This window comes from Euleptes europaea, chromosome 1 (assembly GCF_029931775.1).
Source record: "Euleptes europaea isolate rEulEur1 chromosome 1, rEulEur1.hap1, whole genome shotgun sequence".
Lineage (NCBI taxonomy): Eukaryota > Metazoa > Chordata > Lepidosauria > Squamata > Sphaerodactylidae > Euleptes > Euleptes europaea.
The window spans coordinates 114,616,915-114,641,780 of NC_079312.1; the positions used below are offsets into that span (position 1 = coordinate 114,616,915).

Sequence of the window (24,866 nt, forward strand, 5' to 3'; positions counted from 1 at the left end):
CATCCCATCCATTCCTGCCCCATGTCTCTAAGCAGCGCAAGCAAATCTCAAACAGCCCCCAGTGAATCCATGTGCCACTCCCATCTGCTCTTTTCCCATTCATTTTGAAACTCCTCCCTCTCAGAGTCCTGCCTCACCTTTACCGCTATGATGTGCCCAGTCTTCTTGAAACGCATTTTCCACACCTGTCCACATGTCCCACTGCCAATCTCACCCAGGTTTTCTAGGTCATTGATTTCTGCTTGGTATCTCTGCAAAGAGATAGAGTGCACACTGGTTAGAGGTAAGGAGAAGGTACCAGACAATTGCTTACTGAAAAGCTGGGGACTGCTGAATTTTTAGGGCAATCGACACTTAATCAGACTCCAAGCGGCTGCATCCCTCTTTTCTGCCTGTTAACTTGCTCCATGAAGCTGAGTTGGCATGCCAGCCTCTTTCCATCTACAACAATCAAGCAGGAACGAAAAGCAGAAATGTCCCAGTACTCTACCCATCCTGCAACATAGATTGTGCCATCTTATATCCATGCGCTATCATATTTACCACCAAACGCCACCTGCCCTAAGTAAATCAACCAACTCGCTGAGCCGGTCATGGCATTGCCTTTATATGCTAAACCAAGTCAACGTACCTGTCCTCCAATGGTCAAATAACCTGTCTGCTTCATAATTTCTTGCAGTTTCTGATCGATCTCTATACTAAAGAGAGAGAGAGAAAAGGTAAAATGATACAGGGTACCTGCCACCTACAACCCGGGACTATCACCCCTATCTCTCTGCTGGAGCCACTATTCACGACTAGATGATTCTCTATGCCAGGGCTCCCCAACATGGTGCTCATCAAGTGCTTTTAGAAAGTGGGTGGAGCCAGGTGAGGCTTTTGACCAGCAAGGCTTCTGATTGGCTGTGCAATATTTTTTTTAAAATGATGCTTTGGCAGCAGCTGCCGCCTCAGCACTAGGATCTTCACTATGCAACTGAAGGTGAGTCACCACAGCCTTTTTGTGCCTGGCTCTGCCCCCCACAGCAGTCGTTTAGTGGCTGCACCCACCACGCAATGTCAGAATTCTGAAAGCACCTGCAGGCTCAAAAAAGGTTCGGGAGCCCTGAACAATTCAGGAACATTTAATCAGATCTCCACACACAGCTTTTGAAGATGCCGTGTGAATTCAATTAGCACCTTCAAATGACAAAAACTCCCACTGACTGTACAAGACCCCTAAAATTTTCCTAGCTGTAAATAAGAACACTGCAGGTTAAGCAATGTGTTCCTGTTAATATTATGAATTTGAAATAAGCAAGTTTTTTGCCATCTGTCAGGGCTCTTATTACCAGCATCCCCACTACTGTATACACATGTGAATGCTACAAGTCACTAGGCAAGTAGGCAAAGTGGCATAGGCTACAAATAGAAAAGTTCATATTTCTGATGGTCTAATACTGATACTGCATTTAATAGAAATATTAAACTTGTTAACTAGGATTTGAAAGCTGTATCTGTGAACTTAAAATGGTGTGAACCACAAGCCAATTCCAAAGCGCTATCCATTGCATCCAAAGAATGTGGACCTCTTAGAATCATAGAGTTGGAAGGTACCACCAGGGTCATCTAGTCCAACCCCCTGAACAATGCAGGAAACTCACAACTACCTCCCCCCACACCCCAGTGACCCCTACTCCATGCCCAGAAGATGGCCAAGATGCCCTCCCTCTCATGATCTGCCTAAGGTCATAGAATCAGCATTGCTGACAGATGGCCATCTAGCCGCTACTTAAAAACCTCCAGGGAAGGAGCACTTACCACCTCCGGAGGAAGCCTGTTCCACTGAGGAACCGCTCTAACTGTTAGAAAATTCTTCCTAACATCTTGACGGAAACTCTTTCGATTTAATTTCAACCCGCTGGTTTTGGTCCGACCTTCTGGGGCAACAGAAAACAACTCAGCACCATCCTCTAAATGACCGCCCTTCAAGTACTTGAAGATGGTTATCATATCCCCTCTCAGTCTTCTCCTCTTCAGGCTAAACATAGCCAGCTCCTTCAACCTTTCCTCACAGGACTTAATTTCCAGACCCCTCACCATCTTTGTTGCCCTTCTCTGGACATGTTCCAGCTTGTCTACATCTTTCTTAAATTGGATTCAGGTATCAGAGAAGGCGCCTCATATGAAACAGCAGATAAGGTATGGCAACATTTTAAAGCAATGTGGTCAAGGTGCATAATGAGCATCTGGTCCTCAGCAAGCTATTGGGCACGTGGATTTCTGTGTTGTTCATGGACCATATGCTGTCACGCATGCAGGGGCCACCAATTTAACAGCCCCTGAACAGAAAAGCAACAGAGGACTGTCCCTCGCCCGCCTATTCAGCACGAGTAAAGGCCCGGCAAAGGGCAATAAATTCAGCTGAGGCCCCGGCACCCTGACCAACTCAGATCAACTCTGCTTACCTCTCCATGCTTCTGTGCATGATGAAGGGTGGCTGAGGCAGACCCAGCATGTTACGGGGGCGCGGCGGATTGGGGTGCTGAGGTGAGCTCTCCGAGGAGGAGCGGCTGCTGCCATCGTTGGCTAAGGGAAGCTGCAGTGCTGTGAGAGAAGAAAAGAGAAAAGTCCAACAGGGGCAGTAACGCTTGGGAGGCGTGGTTTGAAGCTTTGGCAGCCTAAGTCCCCAATGCTTTCAGGAGTGAATGTAGGGTTCTGCAGAACCTCACTACAAGTCTCAAGAAAAGGTCAGTTGTATTCCTAACAGCCTGTTAGGTTTTCCCTGTTCTCCTTGATGCCCTCGATTACCACTGCTTCAAGTTCTGAACACCTTTATTTATGCTTCAAAGTGGTCACAACATGGATACTACCACCAACCACCGTGTTTGCTCTTATACTTTTGAGATCACAGACCCTGACTTCCTATGGGATGCATTCTAGGAACACTCCTGGGGATAGGGAGACAATTAATGTTTAGAATTTAACGACCCTTTGATACCTCACTCTGAAGGGGTTTGGCCCATTTTAACTCTGGGCACAAACCAAAATGATTAATTCAAGGAATCAAAACAGCGAACATCACAGCTAAACAGGAACGTAGTACTATGCATGCAGCATTAACAGTAGGGATCATAGACAGGGTAGCTGCTGCATTATTGTACTGAATGCCGGATGGATAGGCACCAGTGATTCAGTTTAGATACTGAGGAGGACTACATAGATCCTGAATGGACAAACTGTTTACAGGTTTCAAACTGAGTCTCAACAGCACAAGGGACCAGGAAGGAGAATCGGTTTAAAATTAAACCAAGTTTACCAGCTTCTAAAAAGACTTCTTGCCAAGAGCCTAGGGATGAAGCTGTATCCCCTGCCTACTTTATTGACCAAGAGAGCTTGTCCTGGCACCAGGCAACATTAAGAGCTCTTCAAGCTAGAGCCCGTAACACTCTTCCAACTTTTGTCAGAAGGTGTTCAGACCTGGGTCTTAGCAGAAACAAAACACTCTTAAGGACAACTGGTTATCTTAAAACTAGACACAAATCTAAAATGGGAATCCTTAAGGACTGGATTAAGAAGCCACATTTACTCTGGAAGCATTAGAGGTATGCCTAGGCAGGAGGTCATGCTTCACATGTCTTAGTAACAACAGCAGCTGTTAGATCCAGCACAATACATGCAATGACTTTAAAGTACTTTATCTTTTATCTTTCCTGCTACCCTCCAACACGTTATCCAGGTTGCTCTAAGAAAGCTTGAGCCCAAGAACAGGAGGCAGGGGAAAGCATTTGGAAAATGCAATGAATTGGCATGCCAGGTTGCACAACTCCTAAACCAGTATCTTAACCCCGGACCATACGATCAAGCTAATTACAAACAAGCAACAGAGCTGTGCATGGATCATTTCCAAAATGTACAGCTACCAATGCCCCTTTAATCATATAGTCTAAAGGCATGACTTGCCTATTTGTAATAGAACAACAAAAAGGGGGGAAACTCAACCAAATGAGCCTCCCAGCTGGCCGTCGGGGCGGGGAACACCTGCTCGAGTTATTCCGGCGCGGCCAGCCAGCTCTGAGCGGCTCCACCCGCCTCCCAGCTGGCCGTCGGGGCGGGGAACGCCTGCTCGAGTTGTTCCAGCGCGCCCAGCCAGCTCTGTGCGGCCCCACCAGCCTTCCAGCTGGTCATCGGGGCGGGGAACGCCTGCTTGCGTCGTTCCGGCATGCCCAGCCGGTTGGTCTTCCCTGGCTTCTGCGGGCCGTCCGGGCTGCTCGTCTCCTGCCCCGGATGGACCGGGCTAGGGTCTGTCTCGGGACACACATTCACTCCATAAGATGCACAGACATTTCCCCTCACTTTTGAGGAGGAAAAAAGTGCATCTTATGGAGCGAAAAATATGGTATCAACCACTTTTGAAACCTTCCTCATTTTCAAAAACAGCTTGCCCTGTAGCAGAGGAGCGGGGGTGGTGAGTTCCTATTTGAAAAAGCAATTTGGGGGAGTTGGGTTTTCAAATCTAATTTTATTGTTTCCTGGATCCTGGCTGTGAGTTTGAAAGAATAAAAAGAGATTACTGTATATACTGGCGTATAAGCCGAGTTTTTCAGCCCAAAAAAAGGGCTGAAAAAGCCGGCCTCGGCTTATACGCGGGTCAATACGGTAGGGTAGGGGGGAGGAGGGAGGGGCAACTTACCACCGCCGCCATCGCCGCTGCCGCCGGGCCCATGCGGCTTCCCCTGGCCAGGAGAGCCCTGTGAGGGCCTCCTGCGGCCGCTGCAAGGCCGCGTGGCCGCCGCCGCCACCCTCGCCTGGCTCCTCCCGCCCTGGAAGGGCCGGGGGAAGCCTGCAGCCGGGCGCGCCTGGCTCCTCCCGCCCTGGAAGGGCCGGGGGAAGCCTGCAGCCGGGCACGCCTGGCTCCTCCCCCCTGCAGCCGGGCGCGCCTGGCTCCCTCCGCCCTGGAAGGGCCGGGGGAAGTCTACTGCGGCCGCTGCAAGGCCGCGCTGCCGCCACCGGGCGCAACTGGCTCCTCCCGCCCTGGAAGGGCCGGGGGAAGCCTGCAGCCGGGCGCGGCTGGCTCCCCCCGCCCTGGAAGCCTCCTGCGGGGGCCCCGCCGCCACCACCACCGCCTTTGTCGGAAGCCCTGTCAGGTAAGCCTGCGGGGGGGAGGGGTTATAAGCCGACCCTCGGCTTATACGCGGGTGCCTAATTTTTCCCCATTTTTGGGGAGAAATTAGGCACCTCGGCTTATAAGCGGGTCGGCTTATACATGGGTATATACGGTAAAAATCCACAACATTCTGTAACATTGCTTTCCTGCAGCAAATGAAAAGGAACTGAAAAGTAAAGGCATGACTCCTCCTCTTGGGGCACATGTGGTTTGAACCTAAGCTTCTGAGGAGAATAGATTTGGGTGCCTAAATCATAGCTCTAGAGAGTTTCCAAATCTGGTGGTCTGTGCAGGCCCAGAGCCCAAAATGATGCACAAAGTAATAGTAACTCTAGGACAGGGTTCTCCAACATGGCATCGGAGAGGGGCCGTGGCTCAGTGGTAGAGCATCTGCTTGATATGCAGAAGGTCCCAGGTTCAATCCCTGGCATCTCCAGTTAAAGCAGTGGTTCCCAACCTTTTTTTGACCAGGGACCACTAGGACCTTTTTGTTCGGTGCAGGGACCCCAAGGTTCAAAATAAAAATTGAAAATAAACTTTAATCATAACAGTTAGTTAAACATTAAACTTAGAATAATATTTGAATATATTTTTTATAATAGAGAACTTTTAATTGTAAATCAATGTGATTTTTGAGCTTGCATCCTTTTTACAAGCTGGGCAATTCTGGGGCTAATACTGTTGCTCAGAGCTACACGAATATCATCACTTGCTTCCAATCAATTTCTTGTCGTGTTCTTAATTATAAGCAAAGCAGAAAACCCTTGTTTGCATAAATAAGTTGTGGAGAAGAGCATAAGTTATCGCAAGACGAATCTCCGAACTGTAGGATATGAAATTGCTTTTTTACACCAGAACTCTTCAAGAGAAACTGATTCAAACGCATCCTTACAGTGCCTATCATTTTGGAATTCAATGAGCTCTTCCTGGATTTCTTCTGCAACCTCTTCAACAGCAATACCAAAAGGATTGCAAATCAGCTTTTGGGTATCTTTTGATTCTGTCTGGTTATATTCCGGGAAGTAACGGTGGAATTCATCGACCAGCATTTGCGGATGACTTCTGATGTTGTCTTGTATATTTGCAGTGATCATGTCAACTTTACTATCATCGACCAGTGCTTTTAATGTCACGAACGCAGAATAATAGTTTTCGCCTACCCATAACTGAAGTTTGCAAATAAAGGCACGCAGTTTATCTTCAAACATAAAAATGTTTCCCACACCTGCTAAATTTATGTTTCCAGAACCTTGCAACTGTAAGTTTAGTTTATTCAAATGTGAGAAAATATCCACAAGATAAGTCAAATGCATCTGACTTTTCGAATCAGAAAACAGCTCTAGTAAATCTTTAATTTTCTTCTCGGCTAGAAACAGCTCAACCTCTTTTCTTAGTTCAAATAACCTTCCCAGCATATTGCCTTTCGATAGCCAATGAAATTTGGTGTGGAAAAGAAGAGTCTCATGATCGGAGTCCATTTCAGTGCACAGTTATTTTTTAAAAGGCGTGTATTTAAGGCGCTGCTTTTAAAAACATTGACCACTTTAATGGCCATTTCCATGGTATTAACAAGGCTTTTAGGAAGAGTCTTGGAAGCTAACGCCTGACAATGTATGATACAATGAGTTGTTATTGCTGAAGGATTCTTCTGTTTTATTAATGTTGCTAGACCGGAGCGTGATCCTAACATGGCTGGAGCGCCATCCGTACAGAAGCCGGCGAGCTTTTTCCACATAATGCTATGTTTCTCAAAATACTCCGCTATTATATTCATGACGTCGATACCTTTTGACGTCGTTTCCAGTTTCCGCGAAATCAATAATTCCTCTTTAATAGTGTTGTAGTCGTCTAAAAAGCGGACAAATACGAGCAACTGACTGCAATTAGAAACGTCTGTCAATTCATCACACTGCAAAGCGAAACATGGCGAATTTTTTATTTTCGAAACAAGCTGCTCCTCGATGTCCTTTGACATAATTTCAATTCAAGCTTTTACCGTGTTGTTCGATAGAGGTATTTCTTGTATTTTCTTTTTGGCTTCGATCCCTAAAACCTCTTTGACAGCTATCATCAAACAAGGTTTGACGAGTGTTTCTCCTATTGTGTGTGGTTGTGTGAGGCTCGCTTGCACCCTCTCCTGGCCTCTCCACCCCCGCATGTTCCTTACTTGTCACGCGCCGCTCCCGCAAGTCACCACCGCACTCCGCAGCGCTCTGCGCCCGTGAGCCACCACCATGCCGCCCGCGTAAATATTAATTTATTGTGGGTTTATAACTTTGTTTTGCGGACCCCTGGTTTAGTTCTCGTGGACCCCTGGGGGTCCACGGACCCCTGGTTGGGAGCCAGTGAGTTAAAGGGACTAGGCAGGTAGGTGAAAGACCCCAGCCTGAGACTCTGGAGAGCTGCTGCCAGTCTGAGTAGACAATACTGACTTTTTTATTATTATTTTTTATTATTTTTTCATTATTGTATAGATATACCGTGGGAAAATAGTGGGAAGGAAAAATAACACAGGTTAGATATCGTTATGTTAACATATAAAGATAACTACCCCTTTGACAGGTATAGCACAATGTTGCATATTATTGCCATATGAATGAATTAGTATTCTTATCTAAATGGTAACTTCGTTTGGTTGATTCTGATATCTATTAATTTTAATATATTCATAAAAAAGTTTCCATTTCTCCTGATGTTGTCCTTGTATATTGTCTTGCATGTATTCCGTTATGTATACATCGTTATGTATTCTAGAGATTTATCTATCCATGTTCGGATTTTTGGAATGTTATTTGTTTTCCAAATTGATGCCAAAACAACTCTTGCCGCCGTTACTAGATATTTTGTTATATCCTGTTGATCCTTGTCCATTGTATCTGGTGTTTTATTCAAAAGAAAAAGTTTGGGGTCATATTCTATGCTTCATCCCAAAATGCCTTCCAAATTCCTATGTATTTTTTTCCAAAATTTCTGGACAGCTTCACATGTCCACCGACAATACTGACTTTGATGGACCAATGGTCTGATTCAGTATAAGGCAGCTTCATGTGTGTTCATCAATACTTTTCCTGGCTCCTGCCAAGTGTCTTTAGAAAGTAGGTGGGACCAGGTATGGCTTTTTATGAGCAAGGCTTCTGACCGGCTATGGAAGATTTGATTGGCTGTGCAGATGTTTAAAAATGTTGCTTCAGCAGCTGCTGCCACCACAGCACCAGGATCTTCACTGCAAGACTGAAGGTAAGCCTCAGCAGTCATTTTGTGGCTGGCTCCAGCTCTTATGGCAATCATTTTGTGTCTGCACCCACCATGCTGTGGTCAGAATTCCAAGGGTGCCTGCAGGTTCAGAAAGGTTGGGAACCCCTGTTCTAGGAGATACAACACCGCACTTTTGGCAAGTGTCCCAAAAGCTCCATATACCATTTATATATCTAATTATCACATGTGCCCCCTGCCTATGGATACTTAAATCTGCAGAAAAGGGGCACACTCACCCCCAAGTTTTTCTGCAGACTTAGGGGACCCCTTAGGTCTCCAGAAAAATCTAAAAGTTAAAAAAGAGGGTGTAAATCCCCATTAAAAAAAAAAGCATAGTCTGCGCCAAGGGAAGAGGGCAGATGAGGAAATCAGTGAGGGTGGGGCAAAAAGAGTGCCAAGGAAGGGGGCAGATGGGAAGATCAGCGAGGGTGGAGGTGGCAGGAATACCAAGGGAGCAGGTAGGAAGGCATGCACCCTCTCTGCAAGTTTCTCGCGGGTCCCCACTTATCTCTTCATAATTCTCACAACCGCCCTCCAAAGTTAATCAGTAGTATTATTCTCCACATTACAGTTGGGGGCTCAGTGCGAGGGAATGGCCTACCCAATGCTGCGCTAACATTTGAACCAGGGACGTTGCAGCTCTTTTGGGATGTACGTATATTCTACCATACAATGTAGCCCAATGTAATGAGGATATCAAAGAAAGGGGAGAAGTAGATGGATCCAGAACCCCACAAGACTGAGTTTTCAAATCCTACTGAAATCCATAGTCCAGGTACCTAGAAGATACTAAATGAGAAGGTGACTCTGCACCTACTGGAAGTGACAAAAAATGTCCATACAAAAGTATTAAAGAAAATACAAAGATCACAACAGCAAAACAATGGTGTGTACAACAGCTGATTTTAACCAACTCCAGAGAGAAGCTTCCTTGTTTAGAAAATTTAAAAGGAAGCCGTTGAGGAGGGTTGGTTATTCCTGGGGAGAAACTAATTTCAGAAGCATAAGAACGGGAAGACTTTCAAGATACCAATGTACAGTTTTGATGACTTGAAAAGGACTTCAAAGGAGGGGGGAAAGCAAACAGACAGGAGATTAACAGAAAACGGAACCTTGGCTTACCTGTGAAGGTTCCTTCTACACTGAGGGAGGAGTACATCTTCATCAGAGGGTTTTGTCGTTCCTATGCTCAGGGAGGCCGGATCCAAAAAACCTTTGTTTCCTGTCACATGTGCTAGGACCGCCCTCTGATATCCAGTTCAAGGACTTCCATAGAATTTTTAAAAACAGAAAGACAGATGTGCACCCAAAAGAACAAGGAGCAGCTACTGCAAAAAACACATCTTAAAACCAAGAATTAGTAACAAGTAGAACATGAAAATACTTTATTCTCATTCCCCTTATTTATTATTCCTGTATATAACGTATTGTTTTCCCATTTTTTAATTTTTTTTAAAATTCAGCTTTATCTGGACACTTGACATTCTTCATCTTCACTCTGGGCGGGCAAGATGTACTCCTCCCTCAGTGTAGAAGGAACCTTCACAGGTAAGCCAAGGTTCCGTTCTCCCACTGAGTTCGGACTACATCTTCATCAGCAGGTTCTTCAAAAGCTGACGTTCACTGGGAGGGAGTCTTCATTGATCATTTGATACAACATTCTGGAGGACTCTCCTGCCGAATGCCGTGTCGGATGAAGAATAGGAATTTATCTTGTAGTGTCTTATGAACGTAGAAGGGCTCAACCAGGTCGCAGCCTTACAGATTTCTTCCACGGATGCACGGCCATCAAATGCTGCTGAAGTAGCGGCACTGCAGACTGAGTGAGCAGTAATTCCTAACGGCACTGGTATGTTGCTAAGTTGACAGCACAGCTGGATACACTGTTTGATGCACTTGCTGATAGCTGCCTTTGACATTTTGCAACCTTTACTGGGTGATGAAATAGAAACGAATAAAGACTCTGAGCGCCGGAAAGGTTCCATCCTTCTCAAAAAGATGCGTAAAGCTCTTTTCACGTCCAGAGTGTGCCAGTTCTTCTCCTTTGGATGAGAAGGGTGAGGGCAAAAGGATGGAAGATGGAGTTCCTGTTGTCTATGGAACTTAGAATTTACCTTCGGGATAAAAGCCAGATTTGGACGTAGTACTACTTTATCTGTGTGGAAGACGCAGAGGCTTTTTCTAGATGACAAAGCCGCCAGTTCCGACACCCTTCTAGCTGATGTAACAGCCATAAGGAAGAGAACTTTCATCCTAAGGTGACCCAGGGAAGCCTCCCGTAAGGGTTCAAATGGGTGTCGAGTCAGAGCCTGGAGTACCACGTGAAGTCTCCAAGTCGGAAATCTATTTATTGTCAGAGGAGAGATGGCCGAGGCTCCTTTCAAGAAAGTGACTATGTGGGGATGCCTTGACATTGGGTAGCCATCCAACTGGGGAACAACCGTGGCGATCGCCGTCACCTGTTGTTTGAGAGTAGATGCCTTCAGCCCTTGAGCTAATCCCTCCTGGAGAAAGTCAAGCAAGTTGCCAGTGGAAATGGTCACTGGATCAGTATGTTTTCTCCCGCACCATCTAGCGAAGGCCTTCCAGGAAAAATCGTATATGCGCCTGGTGGATTGTTTCCTGGCTTCCAACATGGTGTCGACGACCTCTGAGGTATAGCCTGTCTATAGCAACGTTAACCTTTCAAGAGCCAGGTGGTCAGCTTTAACCAGGCTGGATCTGGGTGTACTAAGGGGCCCTGTTGGAGAAGGTCCCGGACTGGAGGTAGGGACCATGGCTCCTGGATCGATAGGTCTCTCAGTGTCGCGAACCAAGGTCGTCGGGGCCATTGAGGGGCTATGAAGATGACCAGGGCCCTCTCTTGTCTGATTTTTCGTAGAGCTTTGGAGATCACTGGTAGAGGTGGAAATGCATAAAGGAGACCCCGTGGCCACGGGGACAACAGTGCGTGTATTCCCTCTGCCCTTGGATACATAAATCTTGACAGGAACCTTGGGAGCTGGTGATTTTAGCCTGTTGAAGAGGTCCATGATGGGTTTTATGAATTTCTCCATTATTTGAAGGAAGGTCTCTCTCTTCAAGGACCACTCCCCCTCGTCCACCTGCTGTCGGCTGAGCCATCTGACTGCTCGTTTAGTACTCCTTTTATGTGCTCTGCCCTGATGGACGCCAAGTGAGCCTCTACCCAATTCAGAATTGTTATGGCTTCTGCGTGAATGGAGGAGGAACGAGACCCGCCTTGCTTGTTTATGTAAGCTTTTGCTGAGACGTTGTCCGTTCTCAGCAGGATGTGGCTGTTCTCGATTCTTGGCTGAAACTCTATCAAGGCTTTCCGGATTGCCTGTAACTCCAGACGATTTATGTGGAGGTGACTCTTTTCTGGTGTTCAACGACCCTGTGCTACTTGTTGCTGCAGAATCCCCCCCCCCCAGCCTTCCAAGCTGGCATCGGTGAAAATCTGGATCGTGGAGATCGGGAGATAGTTCTGGCCCTTGGCTAGGTTGTGGGACCTGGTCCACCACCTTAAGCTGTCCTTCACTTGTCTCGGGACGGTGAGTTTTGAGTTATCTGCAGTTGAAATGGCTTGAGAAACCATTGCAGGTCCCTCATGTGGAGGCGAGCCCATGGCACAATCCCTATGCATGCCACCATTTTCCCCTGCAGTCTGACTAAGGACGACAGGCTGGAGGATTCGGAAAGAATCACTGTTCTTGTCAACTTGACAATGGAGAAAATCTTGTCTGGCGGAAGGAAGACTGCATTCTGGTTCGTGTCTATGAACACCCCCAGGTGATGGATGAACTGGGACGGAGAGAGGGTGCTCTTGATCCGGTTTACCAGGAAACCATGGAGTTCTAGAGCCCGGAGGACCGTCTCCTTGTGCTGTAAGGACAGTTGTTCTGAAGGAGCGCTCACCAGGATATTGTCTAAATATGGGAAGATGTGGATCCCTACCTCTCTCAGGTGAGCCACCAACGTCACCAGGACCTTGGTAAAGACCCTCGGGGCCGAGGAGAGACCAAATGGGAGGGCCCGAAACTGATAAGTGATCGAGGTTGTACGCAAAGCAGAGAAACTTTCGGTGCTCAGGGTAGATGGGGATGTGTAAATACGCTTCCGTCAGGTCTATCGACGTCAGAAATGCTTGGTGACGGAGTGCCTCTATGATGGACCTGAATCTCCATCCTGAAACGTTTGAGCCGGATAAATCTGTTGACGTGCTTTAGATTTAGGATTGTGCGCCAATCTCCGTTTCTCTTCGGAACTGTAAAGAAAACAGAGTATACCCCGGCGCACCGTTCTGTCTGGGGGACTGGTTCGATTGCCCTGATTTGAAGCAGGTGGTCTATGGCTGCTTGATTGTGGGCTATCTTGTCCGGTTTGGAAGAGGAGGGGGAGAGAAAGAAGCGGTTTGGGGGGGATTTGTGTAGTTCTAGGCAGTATCCTTCATCAATAATCTTCTGCACTCAAGTGTCTGGGTGAAGGGAGTCCCAGGTATTGGCAAAAAGCTGGAGTTTTCCCCCCACCGGACTGTCCCAGCAGTCATTGTTTCCCGGGTTTCTCACTAAATCTGCTGGACTTGTCCAAGTGTTGTTGTGGCTGGAATCCCTTGTTAAAGGATCCCCTTCCAGAATTCCAGTTGTTCCTTCTGTTGTCTGCTCTGCCCCTTGCCAGGGTGTGAGAGGTTCAGAAGGGATGAAAGGAAGAAGAGTAAGTAGTCTTACCTTCTTTCCTTATGTATTTTGGCAAGGCCTTTTTCTTGTCTTCGTCTCGACAAGTATGTCCTCTAGTTTCGAGCCGAAGAGCCGATCACCCTCGAATGGGTATCCCAACAGGATGGGTTTGGAACTGAAGTCAGCTGACCAGGAACGGAGCCAAAGTGCCCTCCTAGAAATAGAGGGAACTGCCAGTGCCCTGGCCAACATAGTCATAGAATCAAGAGTGGCGTCCGCCATAAAATTTACTGCTTTGAGAACTCTGTTAAGACCACTCAGAACCCTTTTATTGTCTTGTGGAGTCAGGTCAATTATTTTTCTGATCCACATGATGGATGCCCGAGCCACCAATGCTGCCGTAGCCGATGCTTGTACGGATACAGCCGAAGCCTCATGGGCCTTTCTGATAGCATAATCAGCTTTTCTATCTAGAGTGTCCCTGATGTTGCCAGCCCCATCCTCAGAAAGTAAGCCGGTGGATTGCAGAGCGGCGACTGGTGCTTCAACTAAGGGAACCTGAAGGAAGTTAGAAGCTCGGGACTCTAGATTATACATTCTTCTAACAGCAGTGGGGAGCTGTTAGGCTTCTCCCATTCATTTTTGAGAAGGTCCTCAAAGTATTCAGGAAAAGGCACAGCCCGGGTATGGGTCCTCAGTCTGGTGAAGAATTCCTTCATGCCCCTAAACTTAGCCTTACTTTTGGAAGCCTCTGAGTCCTCATCCTCATAAAGATCTAAGGCTGCCAATACCTTGCTCAGGAACGCCTGATAATCTTCCCCGGCAAATAACCGGGATTGGTGTTCCTGATTTTGAGACTTCTCCCCCTCGTCTTCTCCTGAGAAGAACTCGCCCTCTTCTCTACCGCTAGAAGAGGGAGAAGGGGACCTGTTCCTGCTGGAAGAGGACAATGGTGCCTGCCTTGCTGCCTTAGTTGGCCAGGCATGGGGTGTGTTGATGGAGCATTCCCCACGTTCTGACTCAGAGTGGGTGGAAGCCCTGGAACCCGGGGATGAGGCTCTGCATCTTGTGACGTCCCCACAAGAATGGTTGCTAATTTGGGCAAACTCCTCTCTCAACGCCTGCCGCATTAAATTTATCAGACTTAAGTTGCCCTCCCCCACTTCCGCAATTAAAAATTTTTCAACATTACCCAGGGTAGTCCCAGTCGCATGAACTCCAGAGGAGCCGGCATCACTGGGACCAAGTTCGCCCTCGTAACCTCTAGAGGCCGAACAGGGAGTTGCGGCGGCCATCTTGTCCGTGTGCATCTTTTTCGCGCTATTTTGAACGTCTCCCAGCTGGAGGCTCCGTTTTTGTGCCGCCGCCTGCAAATCGGGACGATTCGCCCGTTTTTCCCCTTTGCGGCTCTTGGACGCCGCTTGGGAAAGCTGTCGGGGGGGGGGAGGAGTCCTTCAACTTGCTCCTCATCTCCTGACATTAATTCCTCTGAAGCCCTATCTCCACTCTCACACATATTGTAAACAGAGGAGGGCGGAGGGGAGGGGGAGACAAAGGCAAAGATGAGGGAAAACAGCAGATACAAGAGGAAAAGGCTGTTGGGTGCACACAGACCAAGATTAGGACTAAGAAAAAACACAGAAATAAAGTTAAGACAGGAATAATTATTGACATGCAAAGGCTAGAAAAGAAGGTTTGCTACAGAGCTAACCACAAATGCTGCTTCTCCCTCTAAGGCAGGAAGAGAACTGGATATCAGAGGGTGGTCCTAGCACATGTGACAGGAAGCAAAGGTTTTTTGGATACTGCCTCCCTGACAAAACCCGCTGATGAAGATGTACTCCGAACTCAGTGGGAGAAGAATGGAATTAGTGTTTATAAAAACTGTTAAAATAAGAAAGGCTAGTTATGAAAACATAATCGCTAGTATAAACACAGCGCAGTCAGGGCCTTTATTGCTGGATCCTCAGATGTTATGTTGTCACAGGGAGAAAAACAACTCCCAAATGAAAATCATAACAATATGCAGTATGGGATGCCAGGTGAAGTTCTGTGGCCAATAAAAAAGGATTTTGGGTGTAGTCAGTTAAATACTGGAGTAGATATGAGTCCTGATCAGCTAAACTGCTATTTATTTTAGGGGTAAATGACCTAGTACTCATGAACATAGTTCTCGTGATCAGGTAAGCAAACCTGTGTTTGGGCTCCCACCTCCAACTGCACGCGGCTGCTGGCAAACTGGCCACTCAGCCAAAATACAGTTGTGGTGGCGATGGTGGCCAAGGGAGCTCACTTCTCTGCCACCACTGAGTCCGTGGCAATGACATCCAGCTGATCTCTTCCGGGTTGTGAAGGAGCTCTTATCCCAGGCTCCTGAAAATGTAGATCCAGGAAACATACAGGCACACTGTTATGCTGCTGTGATGAATTTTGCTGATGAAATCCTTGCATCCGCCGTGACTTAGATTCCACAGCTGATGCAGTTCAACGTTGGGGCTTCACTGAAGTGCAGTCTTATTCTAATTGTTCTTTCATGTGGTTAGGGCCAGGTGGACAAGCTGCTCAGAAGTGTGCAGCCCACTATATCTAGACTCCACCCTTGCCCATTAAGGCTTTTGGTATCGAGCATGGCTGGATTAGTTGAATGGGTCCAGGAGGTAATGCTGTTCTGCGGGACAGTGTAGTTTCAACTGCCTTGAAAGTGGTGGGTTTGTGTGACCCCCTCCTGAAGAAGGCATCCCTGGACCCTGCTGACCTGAACAACTACCACCCAGTGGCCAACATACCATTTGGGGACTTTTTTTGGGACAAGGTACATGAGCAGGTGGTGGCCACCTAGCTTCAGGTGGGTTTGGAGGAGGTGGATTATCTAGACCCATTTCAATCCAGATTCAGGCCTGTATTTGGGATGGAAATGGCCTCAGTCACCCTGATGAATGATCTTTCCTGGGCAGTAATGGGGGTGGGGTGCATCCCAGCTGATTCTCCTAGAAACCTCTGCAGCATTTGATTCCATTTACTATGATATTCTTCTGGAGAGGCTGCTTGAGTGGGGATGGGGGAGTACCATGCTTCGGTGGTTCTGCCCTTACTTGACCAAATGATTCTAGAAGATGGTCCTGGGGGACTGCTTCTCAGCCCCACAGCATTTATGCTATGGGGTCCTACAGATTCCAGCTTATCCTCCATGCTATTTAACATCTACCTGAAACCCCTAAAAGAGGTAATATAGGGATTTGGCTCGCTATATCACTAAATTCAGCCACAGTTTATAGGATCGCCGTTAGTCTGTTTTTGCATTTCAGTATAATAAAAGTGAGTCAGTTTCAAAGGGTTAACCGTGTTGGTCTGCAGTAGAACAGCTAGATTCCAGTAGCACTTTAGAGACCAAGACTTTTGGGCGGTTATGAGCTTTCAAGAATCAAAGCTCCCCTTCATCAGATACTAGTGGGTCAGTCCAATTGATTTTACAGAAAGGTACAACTTTGTAGTTCTGAAAAAAAAAATCTAAATGCCTACAAAATCATGATATACAAGGCAGCTGGTATGAAACCAAGTATGTTTTTCTTATACTTTCCATATAAGATGTCAATGTAATAATCATACCTCCTTCCCATACTGATCTTATTCAGGTCAATATTTTACCAGATTTTTATTTACAAAGTGAGCCTTAATCCCCCCAAAATTACTTCCGGCTGCACTTTGTAAATCTTGTTGCCAATTATAAAGTCCAGCGTTTTGATTCTTAGCTCTTGCGTGTCTCTCTATAGATACGCAACTGCCTAACAGTAGCAGCCTGAGCTTTCCACTATGGGGAGTTGTTTGATTTGCCAGTTCATGCCAGGGCAGACAGGATTTTGTCTATGACCCAGCACAAGAAATGGCTCAGTTGCTTAAAAGCTTCTAACACACCACTAGAGTCAATGGGCCCTTTAAACAGTATATGTCAACCTCACTTATAACTGGAGCTATTGCAAATGTTTACCAATAAAACCCACTGAACGAAGCATTGGACTTGGATCTGGAATATTTGTGTTCTCAACCTGAGTATGCCCAGGGCTCAGAATGTGGTTTTGTGCAGCTGCATAAGGCACTCACTCTCTCCATGTATGAGGTCCTTACCTATAAAAACAGGAACATCCTTAAGAATAGTTGGGGACAACATGATAAAACACTTTCCCAAGTAGAAGAGCCAGCATGGTGTAGTGGTTAACAGCAGTGGACCCTGATCTGGAGAAACGGGTTTGATTCCCCACTCCTCCGCATGAAGCTTGCTGGCTGACCGTGGGTTAGTCCAAGTTACCTCCGAACTTTCTCAGCCCCACCTACCCCACAAGGTGTCTGTTGTGGGGAGGAGGGGAAGGGAAGGCGACTGTAAGCCTGTTTGATTCTCCTTAAAAGGTAGAGAAAGTCGGCATATAAAAACAACTCTTCTTCTTCTGTGAACTGCAACACTTATACCATGTAATAATTTGTTCTGAAGTCCCTCAACAATTTGTTGCTGTTTTCTCCTACCATGCACCCCTCAGATGTGGGCAGTATTTCTTTGAGACGCACGGTTTGATGTGCAGACATACAGGATTAAAGAAGTTTTTCAAGGAGCAATTTCTTCTGGCTGAAAAATGTCAAAACCTGACCTTCAATCGCCTCAACACATACAGGTCCACGTAAGGCAGGCAAGCATTTTGTGCTTCTATGCAAGGTTGTGGCTAAAGTAGATGTTAGGTGCTACCTCCCGTGGCCGTCTAACAGGAAGATGTCAACTTGTTACCTAGGATCCATAAAATATGTCTCTGCTGGCTGAAGCAAGAGATCAAAGGTATCCTAACTGCAGGACTGGTCATGTGTCACCAAGAAACAGAAAAGAAAAAGTATAACCCAGCTTCTATTTCTTGCCTCCGTTCAACTGTAATGTGGCTCACAAAGGATCTCCCAGAACTGCACAGCATAGCAGAATTGGGGGAATACATGAAAATGACTTGCATTTCCTCATACAGCCTTCTTTATAACACGTGAAATAGTTCTCAGCATCAAAAGCAGAGCCAAGTCTTTGAATGGCAAGAAAGAAGGGGACATTGTGTGAATATACACCATTCTGTCTGGTTTCACAAGCCTTAACAGAACTCTGAATGTGCCCCTAAGGAAGCATTTATTCATATACTTCATTTAAACTCTGCCTTTCTCCCCAATGGGGACCCAAAGTGGGTTACATTGTTCTTCACTCCTGCATTTTATACTGATAACAACCCTGTGAAGTAGGTTAGGCTGAGTGTGTGACTGGCCCAAGGACACTCAGAGCGCATTCCTGAGCTCTGAGGCCGAAAGAGCTCAGCAGGCGCGCAAGTGGGTGCGTCGGCGCCTGTACTACTTGCGCCGGCAAGACTGGCATGGACGCTGGCATTGGGCCACGCACACTGGCATCTCTGGAATGCCACAGCAGCACTGCCCTGGGATGCTGGCTCGGCCTTCCGCCGGCATCCTGCCGGCTCAAGTGCTTGCACCATCCTCCCAGGGGGCGTTCCCTGGGTGTTCCAGGAGGTGGAGCTGCTGGTAGGCAGTTTCCTAACCCCTTCCAGCCTGGGAACACCCCCCTCCACCTTGGTGGTGCTGCGCCAGGTTTTTGCTGGTGCAGCATTGCTTTAGTCAATGGGGCGTTCCCCCCTATTTTATTTTTCACAGTAAAGCAGGCCATTTTCCTGGCCGCGGCAGCCTCCAAACCTCTTTGGAGGCACCGTGGCAGCGCCCCGGCCACGCTGTCCCCGGGCGCCACAAAGCTCAGGAACGGGCTGCCCATGAACTTGCATGGCAGAATGGGGACTTAAATCTGGATCTCCCAGATCCCGGTCTGACACTTTAACCACTACATCGGCTCTTGTGTTTTACAAACACAAAGCAGCTCAGATCATCTTCTGGGGTTGAAGTTTGTGCTTTCTTCCTAAATCTTACAGGAATCAATGAACATAAGCTCAAAACTATTCATGCTTCTAGGCACAGTTAAGCTATTGTATGAATCAACATTTCAACTGGACTGCCCTGCATGGCTCCTTGGGTGGAGGCCTCTGTGCAAAGATTTCTGCATGGAATCAGACAGGCATGCCCACCAGAAATGCAGAGAATACACCAAGCATCTCATGTAAAACAGGATGAGGAAGAAAAGGTCCTAAACCCTCAATCTGAGACATTAATACAGAGTTTTTAAAATTTGTGAAAACACTGCAGAGCCTATCTAGTGTTCATCCTCCCCACCAATTCCCTACCACCCATTTCTCCCCTCACATTCAAGAAGGGTAATTATGTGTAAAATTCAAATCCATTTCTACAGCATATTTGTCCACTCTCTAGCTCTCAATCCAAGAAGCCTGCATGCTACTCTTCTCCTTGATCATGCAAACTACCAGCCTCCATCTGCAAACAGAGATCCGTAACAAAAGAGAAAAACATGCTGCAGAAGAGACCAGTCACTCTAGCATATGACTGAAAAGGTTAAATTGGAGGAAAAACAATACAGCGGGGGAAAGGACACACACAGACAAAAGCAAAAACAGAAGCCGAGCAAAGCAGGAAGTTTCCATTAAAGAGCAAGCACTGCACACATAATGGAAACATAGGAATAAGAAATAGCTGTCCAAAGCTCATGGCCCCAGAAATATTTTGTATGAGATAGAGCTTTGCTAGTTATATGGCATCCTTACTCCACTCACCCTGAATGACCAAGGCCAGGTTTTCCGACAGGCAGCCCTGCAGGCACAACAGCCCTGCACACTTTGTCCCTTCACAGATCAGTTGAGATTATTGTGAAGGTAACGGTAAAGCTAAGAGTTCCAGCAGCTGGCCTGCCCACGCAAGGCTTCCCCTTTAAACCAGCAACATTTAATTAGACCTGTGGCAAGGTTTAATACACAGAGTCATATTCGATACTGTAAAAACATGGTAGTTTGGAGGCAAACATCTTTTGCTCAGTTACAATACTATGAAATTAAGAGATGGGAATACTCGCTCGTTGAACTCAAAAAAAGCTGGAAGGGTTTATATGGCTAGCTGCTTGTAAGAAAGGCAAAATGCTGGAAATCTTGAAGCTGTCTGGTACACTCTTGCCTCCCTCCATATAAACTTCCTCCACCACAACTTCAAGTTCAGTGACACTAAGCCATTAGCTTGTCCGCACAAAAGGAAGAATTTCATGTGATGTAATGATTTCAGAAAGATACACCAGATAAACATACACAAAATAAGAGGGTTAAAACTATTGTCGAAGGCTTTCACGGTCAGAGTTCATTGGTTCTTGTAGGTTATCCGGGCTGTGTGACCGTGGTCTTGGTATTTTCTTTCGCTGCTGGCAAAACGTCAGGAAAGAAAATACCAAGACCACGGTCACACAACCCGGATAAACTACAAGGGTTAAAACTAGTTAGCCAATGACTGGAAGAATCAATTCCATGTTGTTTCCAGAGACAGAGCAACAAAGTAAGTGTTGCCAGCATTCTACCAAATGAATAATGTTGGTCTATACAACAGCACCTCATTGCTGGAACAAAATTTAATGGAAATACTGAAACCATTGGGAACTGAATATCTGAAACTGCAGCCCTGCATACAGGCTACTTACCGTATATACTCAAGTATAAGCCGAGTTTTTTAGCCATGATTTTTGGCTTAAAAAACTCACCTCGGCTTATACTCAGGTCAATACGGTAATTCGCCTGCCGGGCCCTCTCCCAGCGCGCTCCCGCAGGCCAGCTGATGGGCGGGCTGTCCCGCCTTCTCCCCCCCACCCCACCCGATGGCACCTTCTCCGAGGAGGCGGCTTCTTCCACCCCACCCGATCGCGCCTTCTGCGCGGCAGCGGTTTCTTCCCCCCACCTGACCGTGCCTTCTGCGCAATCGTCACACCTTTTGCGTGATCGTGCCTTCTGCGTGGCAGCGGCGGTTTCTTCACCCCCACCTCCCCCACCTCACCAGGGCCGGTCCTCCCGCTTGCCAGCTGACCCTGCGGGGCCTCCTGTGCGCAGGGAGGGGCCGCCGCCGCCCCACGTGCCTTCTCTGCGGGCCAGGAACGGCCTGCGGGGCCTCCTGCATGCAGGGAGGAGGCCGCCGCCACCGCCTGCCTGCGCGCCTGGTCAGGTAAGCCTGCGGGGGGGGAGGGGGTGCATTTCCCCCTTGGCTTATACGTGGGTGCCTAATTTTTCCCCATTTTGGGGGTGAAATTAGGCACCTCGGCTTATACCCGAGTATATACGGTAAATGGAATCAAAATCTATGGAATTTGTGCAGACTGCAAACAGGATTGCCGAATGTTGTTAAGTGCACTTAAAAAAATCTAAGGTTCAGACCACCCGTTTTGAACATTTCTGCATAAGGATTCAAGGTGCTCAAAATGGATAGATCCCTTAAAAAGCTCTCAATGTTCTAAAAAAATTGCACTGAAAACAAAGCTGAAAATGTAGGTAGCAAAAATGATTTCTGACTTCTGGCAGAACAAAGGGCTGTAGACACAAATAAGATTATATATGACCAACAATATATTCAAAGTTCGTTTGGGATTGGATCCTAAATGCTGTCAGTTGACATATTTGAAAGAAATGCTTCCAAGAAATAAAGGAATATCACCATTCAACATGTTAGCAGCTGCTAAACCAGTCTGTGTCAAATACTGGATGACTAAGATAGTGTCAGCATTTAGTAATTTACATTTTAGACCCTTGGTTTTTTTTTTTTTTTTTTGGCTTGTTTTAATAATTTTTTTTGGCTTGTTTTAATAATTTTTTAAAGTGTCAGAACTGAAAGATTTATTAGTTCTTCATTTGTATCCCACCCTTTCTTCAAAGAGTTCAAAGCAGTACACACAGTTGCCTTCTCCCATTTATTCTGACATAGCTGAGAGAGTAACTAGCCCAGGTTCACCCAGAAAAAGCTGAACCAAGCCCCTTTGGTCCAAGTTGGCCACTAATCATTACACCTCGCACTCTGGTAAGATTACAGTAGTGGATTGAAAGCAGGGTGGATAAAAAGCAATGATTTTTAAAAATAATTAAAAACTGGTGGGTTTTTTTAATTTGAAACGTTTTTTTGAGGAAATTTCTTCCACCTACTTAAACATTAGGTTATAGGGAAAACGATGCAAAACTAATCCCATTTCATGTTTTGCTTTAAAATACGCACAATGCTGCTGATTTCTTGATTTAATGGGCAAATCTCTTGATATTTTACACCACTTGTACAGTATATTTCCACTGGATGTTGTGTGAGCTGCCAGTATTATTGTGTTAGCATAGGCACATTCATCAGAGTCCTCAGTGACTATTGACCAAGGTCATTGAGGCACTTAACATGAACTTAAGTAGGGTATGGCACATTTTCACTTGATACAGTGCCCTGGCCCATCCCAGTGATGCAATAAACATTTAAAACTGTACGGAAGAAATCCATACACAGATAAAGCATGTTGTGAAATAACATGACATTGTCTTGATTTGTATAATTTGTACAATACCTTCCATAGTGTTGAAATTAGCTATAATTAGAAATTTCCCTGCTAATATAGAGATAGGGCTTGCATGCCCCATCATTGTGTTCTGTGGGGTGATACCACGAGAAGCTATAGGATGAGATAAAAAGGCTATAGCTGCTAATGGGAGATGCAAACCAAAAAGCAAGTTTTAAAAAGCTTTACTGATCCTAATTATGTGGCATAAATCCAGCAAAAATAACTTGGTGAAAAATAGCACTCTCCCCCCACCCCTAAACATTATTGCCTGGATGGGATAGATATTTCAACAAAGAACTTTTGCAACTTCCTCGGGTTTAGTTGCCATCACTTCAGCCTTTTCCCAGGGAAAATTACAGGATTTTGACTGTTGTCTTCTTATGATCTAGAGGGCCAACTAAGCAGGCAAAGACTAAGGTGACAGCTGAATGAAATTCTAACTGAAGCATGACACAAAGGTTTTCTCTACCTTTTTAAAGGAGAATCAAACTGGTTTACAATCTCCTTCCCTTCCTCTCCCCACCTCAGACACCTTGTGAGGTAGGTGAGGCTGAGAGAGCTCAAAGAGAACTATAACTAGCCCAAGGTCACCCAGATGGCTTCATGTGCAGGAGTGGGGAAACCAACCTGGTTCACCAGATTGTGGAGGAGTGGGGAATCAAACCCGGTTCTCCAGATTAGAATCCACCACTCTTAACCACTATACCTGTTAAGAGCCAAAAAGAAAGTGGGAATGGAAACTGGAGTGTTTATCTTGGGGGATTAGGCAAAAAGTCGTTATCAAGTGACAACATGAAAGCCTTAGCATACAATTCTTATCCTTTGATGCTGGACTGCAACATGAGAAAGGTGGGCCTATGTGTTTGTGCTCCTGGTCATCAGCCTGCCATGAATCACAGAGATGTTTTTATTTTTAGCAACCGCATTTTATCTCCTAAAAAAACTGCTAGTGCATTTTAAACCCAAAACATACTCTTACCTGTTCCAAATGGAAATGCAGTCACACTCTCCCCTAAAAGATGGCATAACTGCAATGATTGGTGAAGTAGCTCAAATGTATCTTGTTGCCTGTACCCCAACAGGATATATAAACCCACCTTAGATGCTTAGATCAAGAGCACTAATAGAGTACTTCTTTACTATCTGTTTTGCATTCCATATTAGGAGCTCTGTTAGACAAAGGCAGTTTCTCCCAGTATTTACTACCAAAAAATGCCTTGAACCCATATGGCACCCTCTATGCAATACAGACAGTCCCCAAATTCCAAATGACCCTTGATTGGGTGACTACACCTGAAGACTTTGTTATACTACAGTTCTGTGGACTGAGCTAACTTTCCTACACCATTACCTCCAGTCACAATCTCTACCTTTTCAGAATATATGTCTGCAGTAGATTAGATGAGGAATTATTATGTACAGTGGTGGTATGGCGGTACACTCTGTAACAGTATGCAGTTAAAGAAAAATCTACCAGTCAGAATATTGTGTTTGGTTTTTTAGATGCACATGAATTCACAGATCCCAAGTCTGTCCTGGCATTAGTAATATTTTAACATTACCAAGGTCAGACAAAAGTACCTCTAGATCCTTTCTCCGGTTCTGGGAATTTTTAAAACTAGTGATTAAAAGAATGAGGACTTCTGTAATACAAAGTATTTTGAATCTGGATAAATTTACACAAAGGGGAGGAACAGCAATGTTTTTAATCCCCAAAAGGACTCATTTTCCATTATGTGAGACACATGGAATCCTCTGGAATTCAAGCTGCAAGTAGTCACATGTCTCCTTGAATATATTCATCTGCAAAGGCCCAAAAGTGCATTATTTAAAGGAGATACCCTACTGCACTTCCCCTTGCATAATATTTACCCAAGTGGAACAAGGAAAGTGACCCACTGTAATCCTAGAGAGACTCCTTGGCTGCACCAAGGAAAAACATAGATCTCAGTGGAAAATTATTTTTATGCTGCCCTCAACTAAATCATCTTGAGAACCAGTGCGGCGTAGTGGTTAAGAGCGGTGATTTGAAGTGGTGGACTCTGATCTGGAGAACCAGGTTTGATTCCCCACTCCTCCACATGAGCGGTGGAGGCTAATCTGGTAAACTGGATTTGTTTCCCCACTCCTACACATGAAGCCAGCTGGGTGACTTTGAGCTAGTCACAGATCTCTCAGCCCCACCTACCTCACAGGGTGTCTGTTGTGGGGAGGGGAAGGGAAGGTGATTGTAAGTCGGCTTGATTCTTCCTTAAGAGGTAGAGAAAGTCGGCATATAAAAACCAACTCTTCTTCTTCAAAAGAA

General features: G+C 46.1%; 1 protein-coding gene and 1 non-coding gene across 3 annotated transcripts in view; one reads left to right on the forward strand and one right to left on the reverse strand.

Annotated features, from left to right (window-relative positions):
• MAP2K7 (mitogen-activated protein kinase kinase 7) overlaps positions 1–24,866 on the reverse strand; it is a 49,298-nt gene that overhangs the window by 9,787 nt on the left and 14,645 nt on the right. For both annotated transcript variants that reach the window (XM_056859647.1, XM_056859639.1), the window contains 3 exons: positions 2,448–2,586; positions 632–698; positions 138–251 (listed from right to left, as the gene is read on the reverse strand). In XM_056859647.1, the coding sequence (XP_056715625.1) occupies positions 138–251; positions 632–698; positions 2,448–2,586 (320 nt within the window). The remainder of the gene's footprint in view (positions 1–137; positions 252–631; positions 699–2,447; positions 2,587–24,866) is intronic.
• TRNAI-GAU (transfer RNA isoleucine (anticodon GAU)) lies at positions 5,514–5,582 on the forward strand. Its single transcript has one exon. It is a non-coding gene; the product is annotated as a tRNA-Ile (tRNA).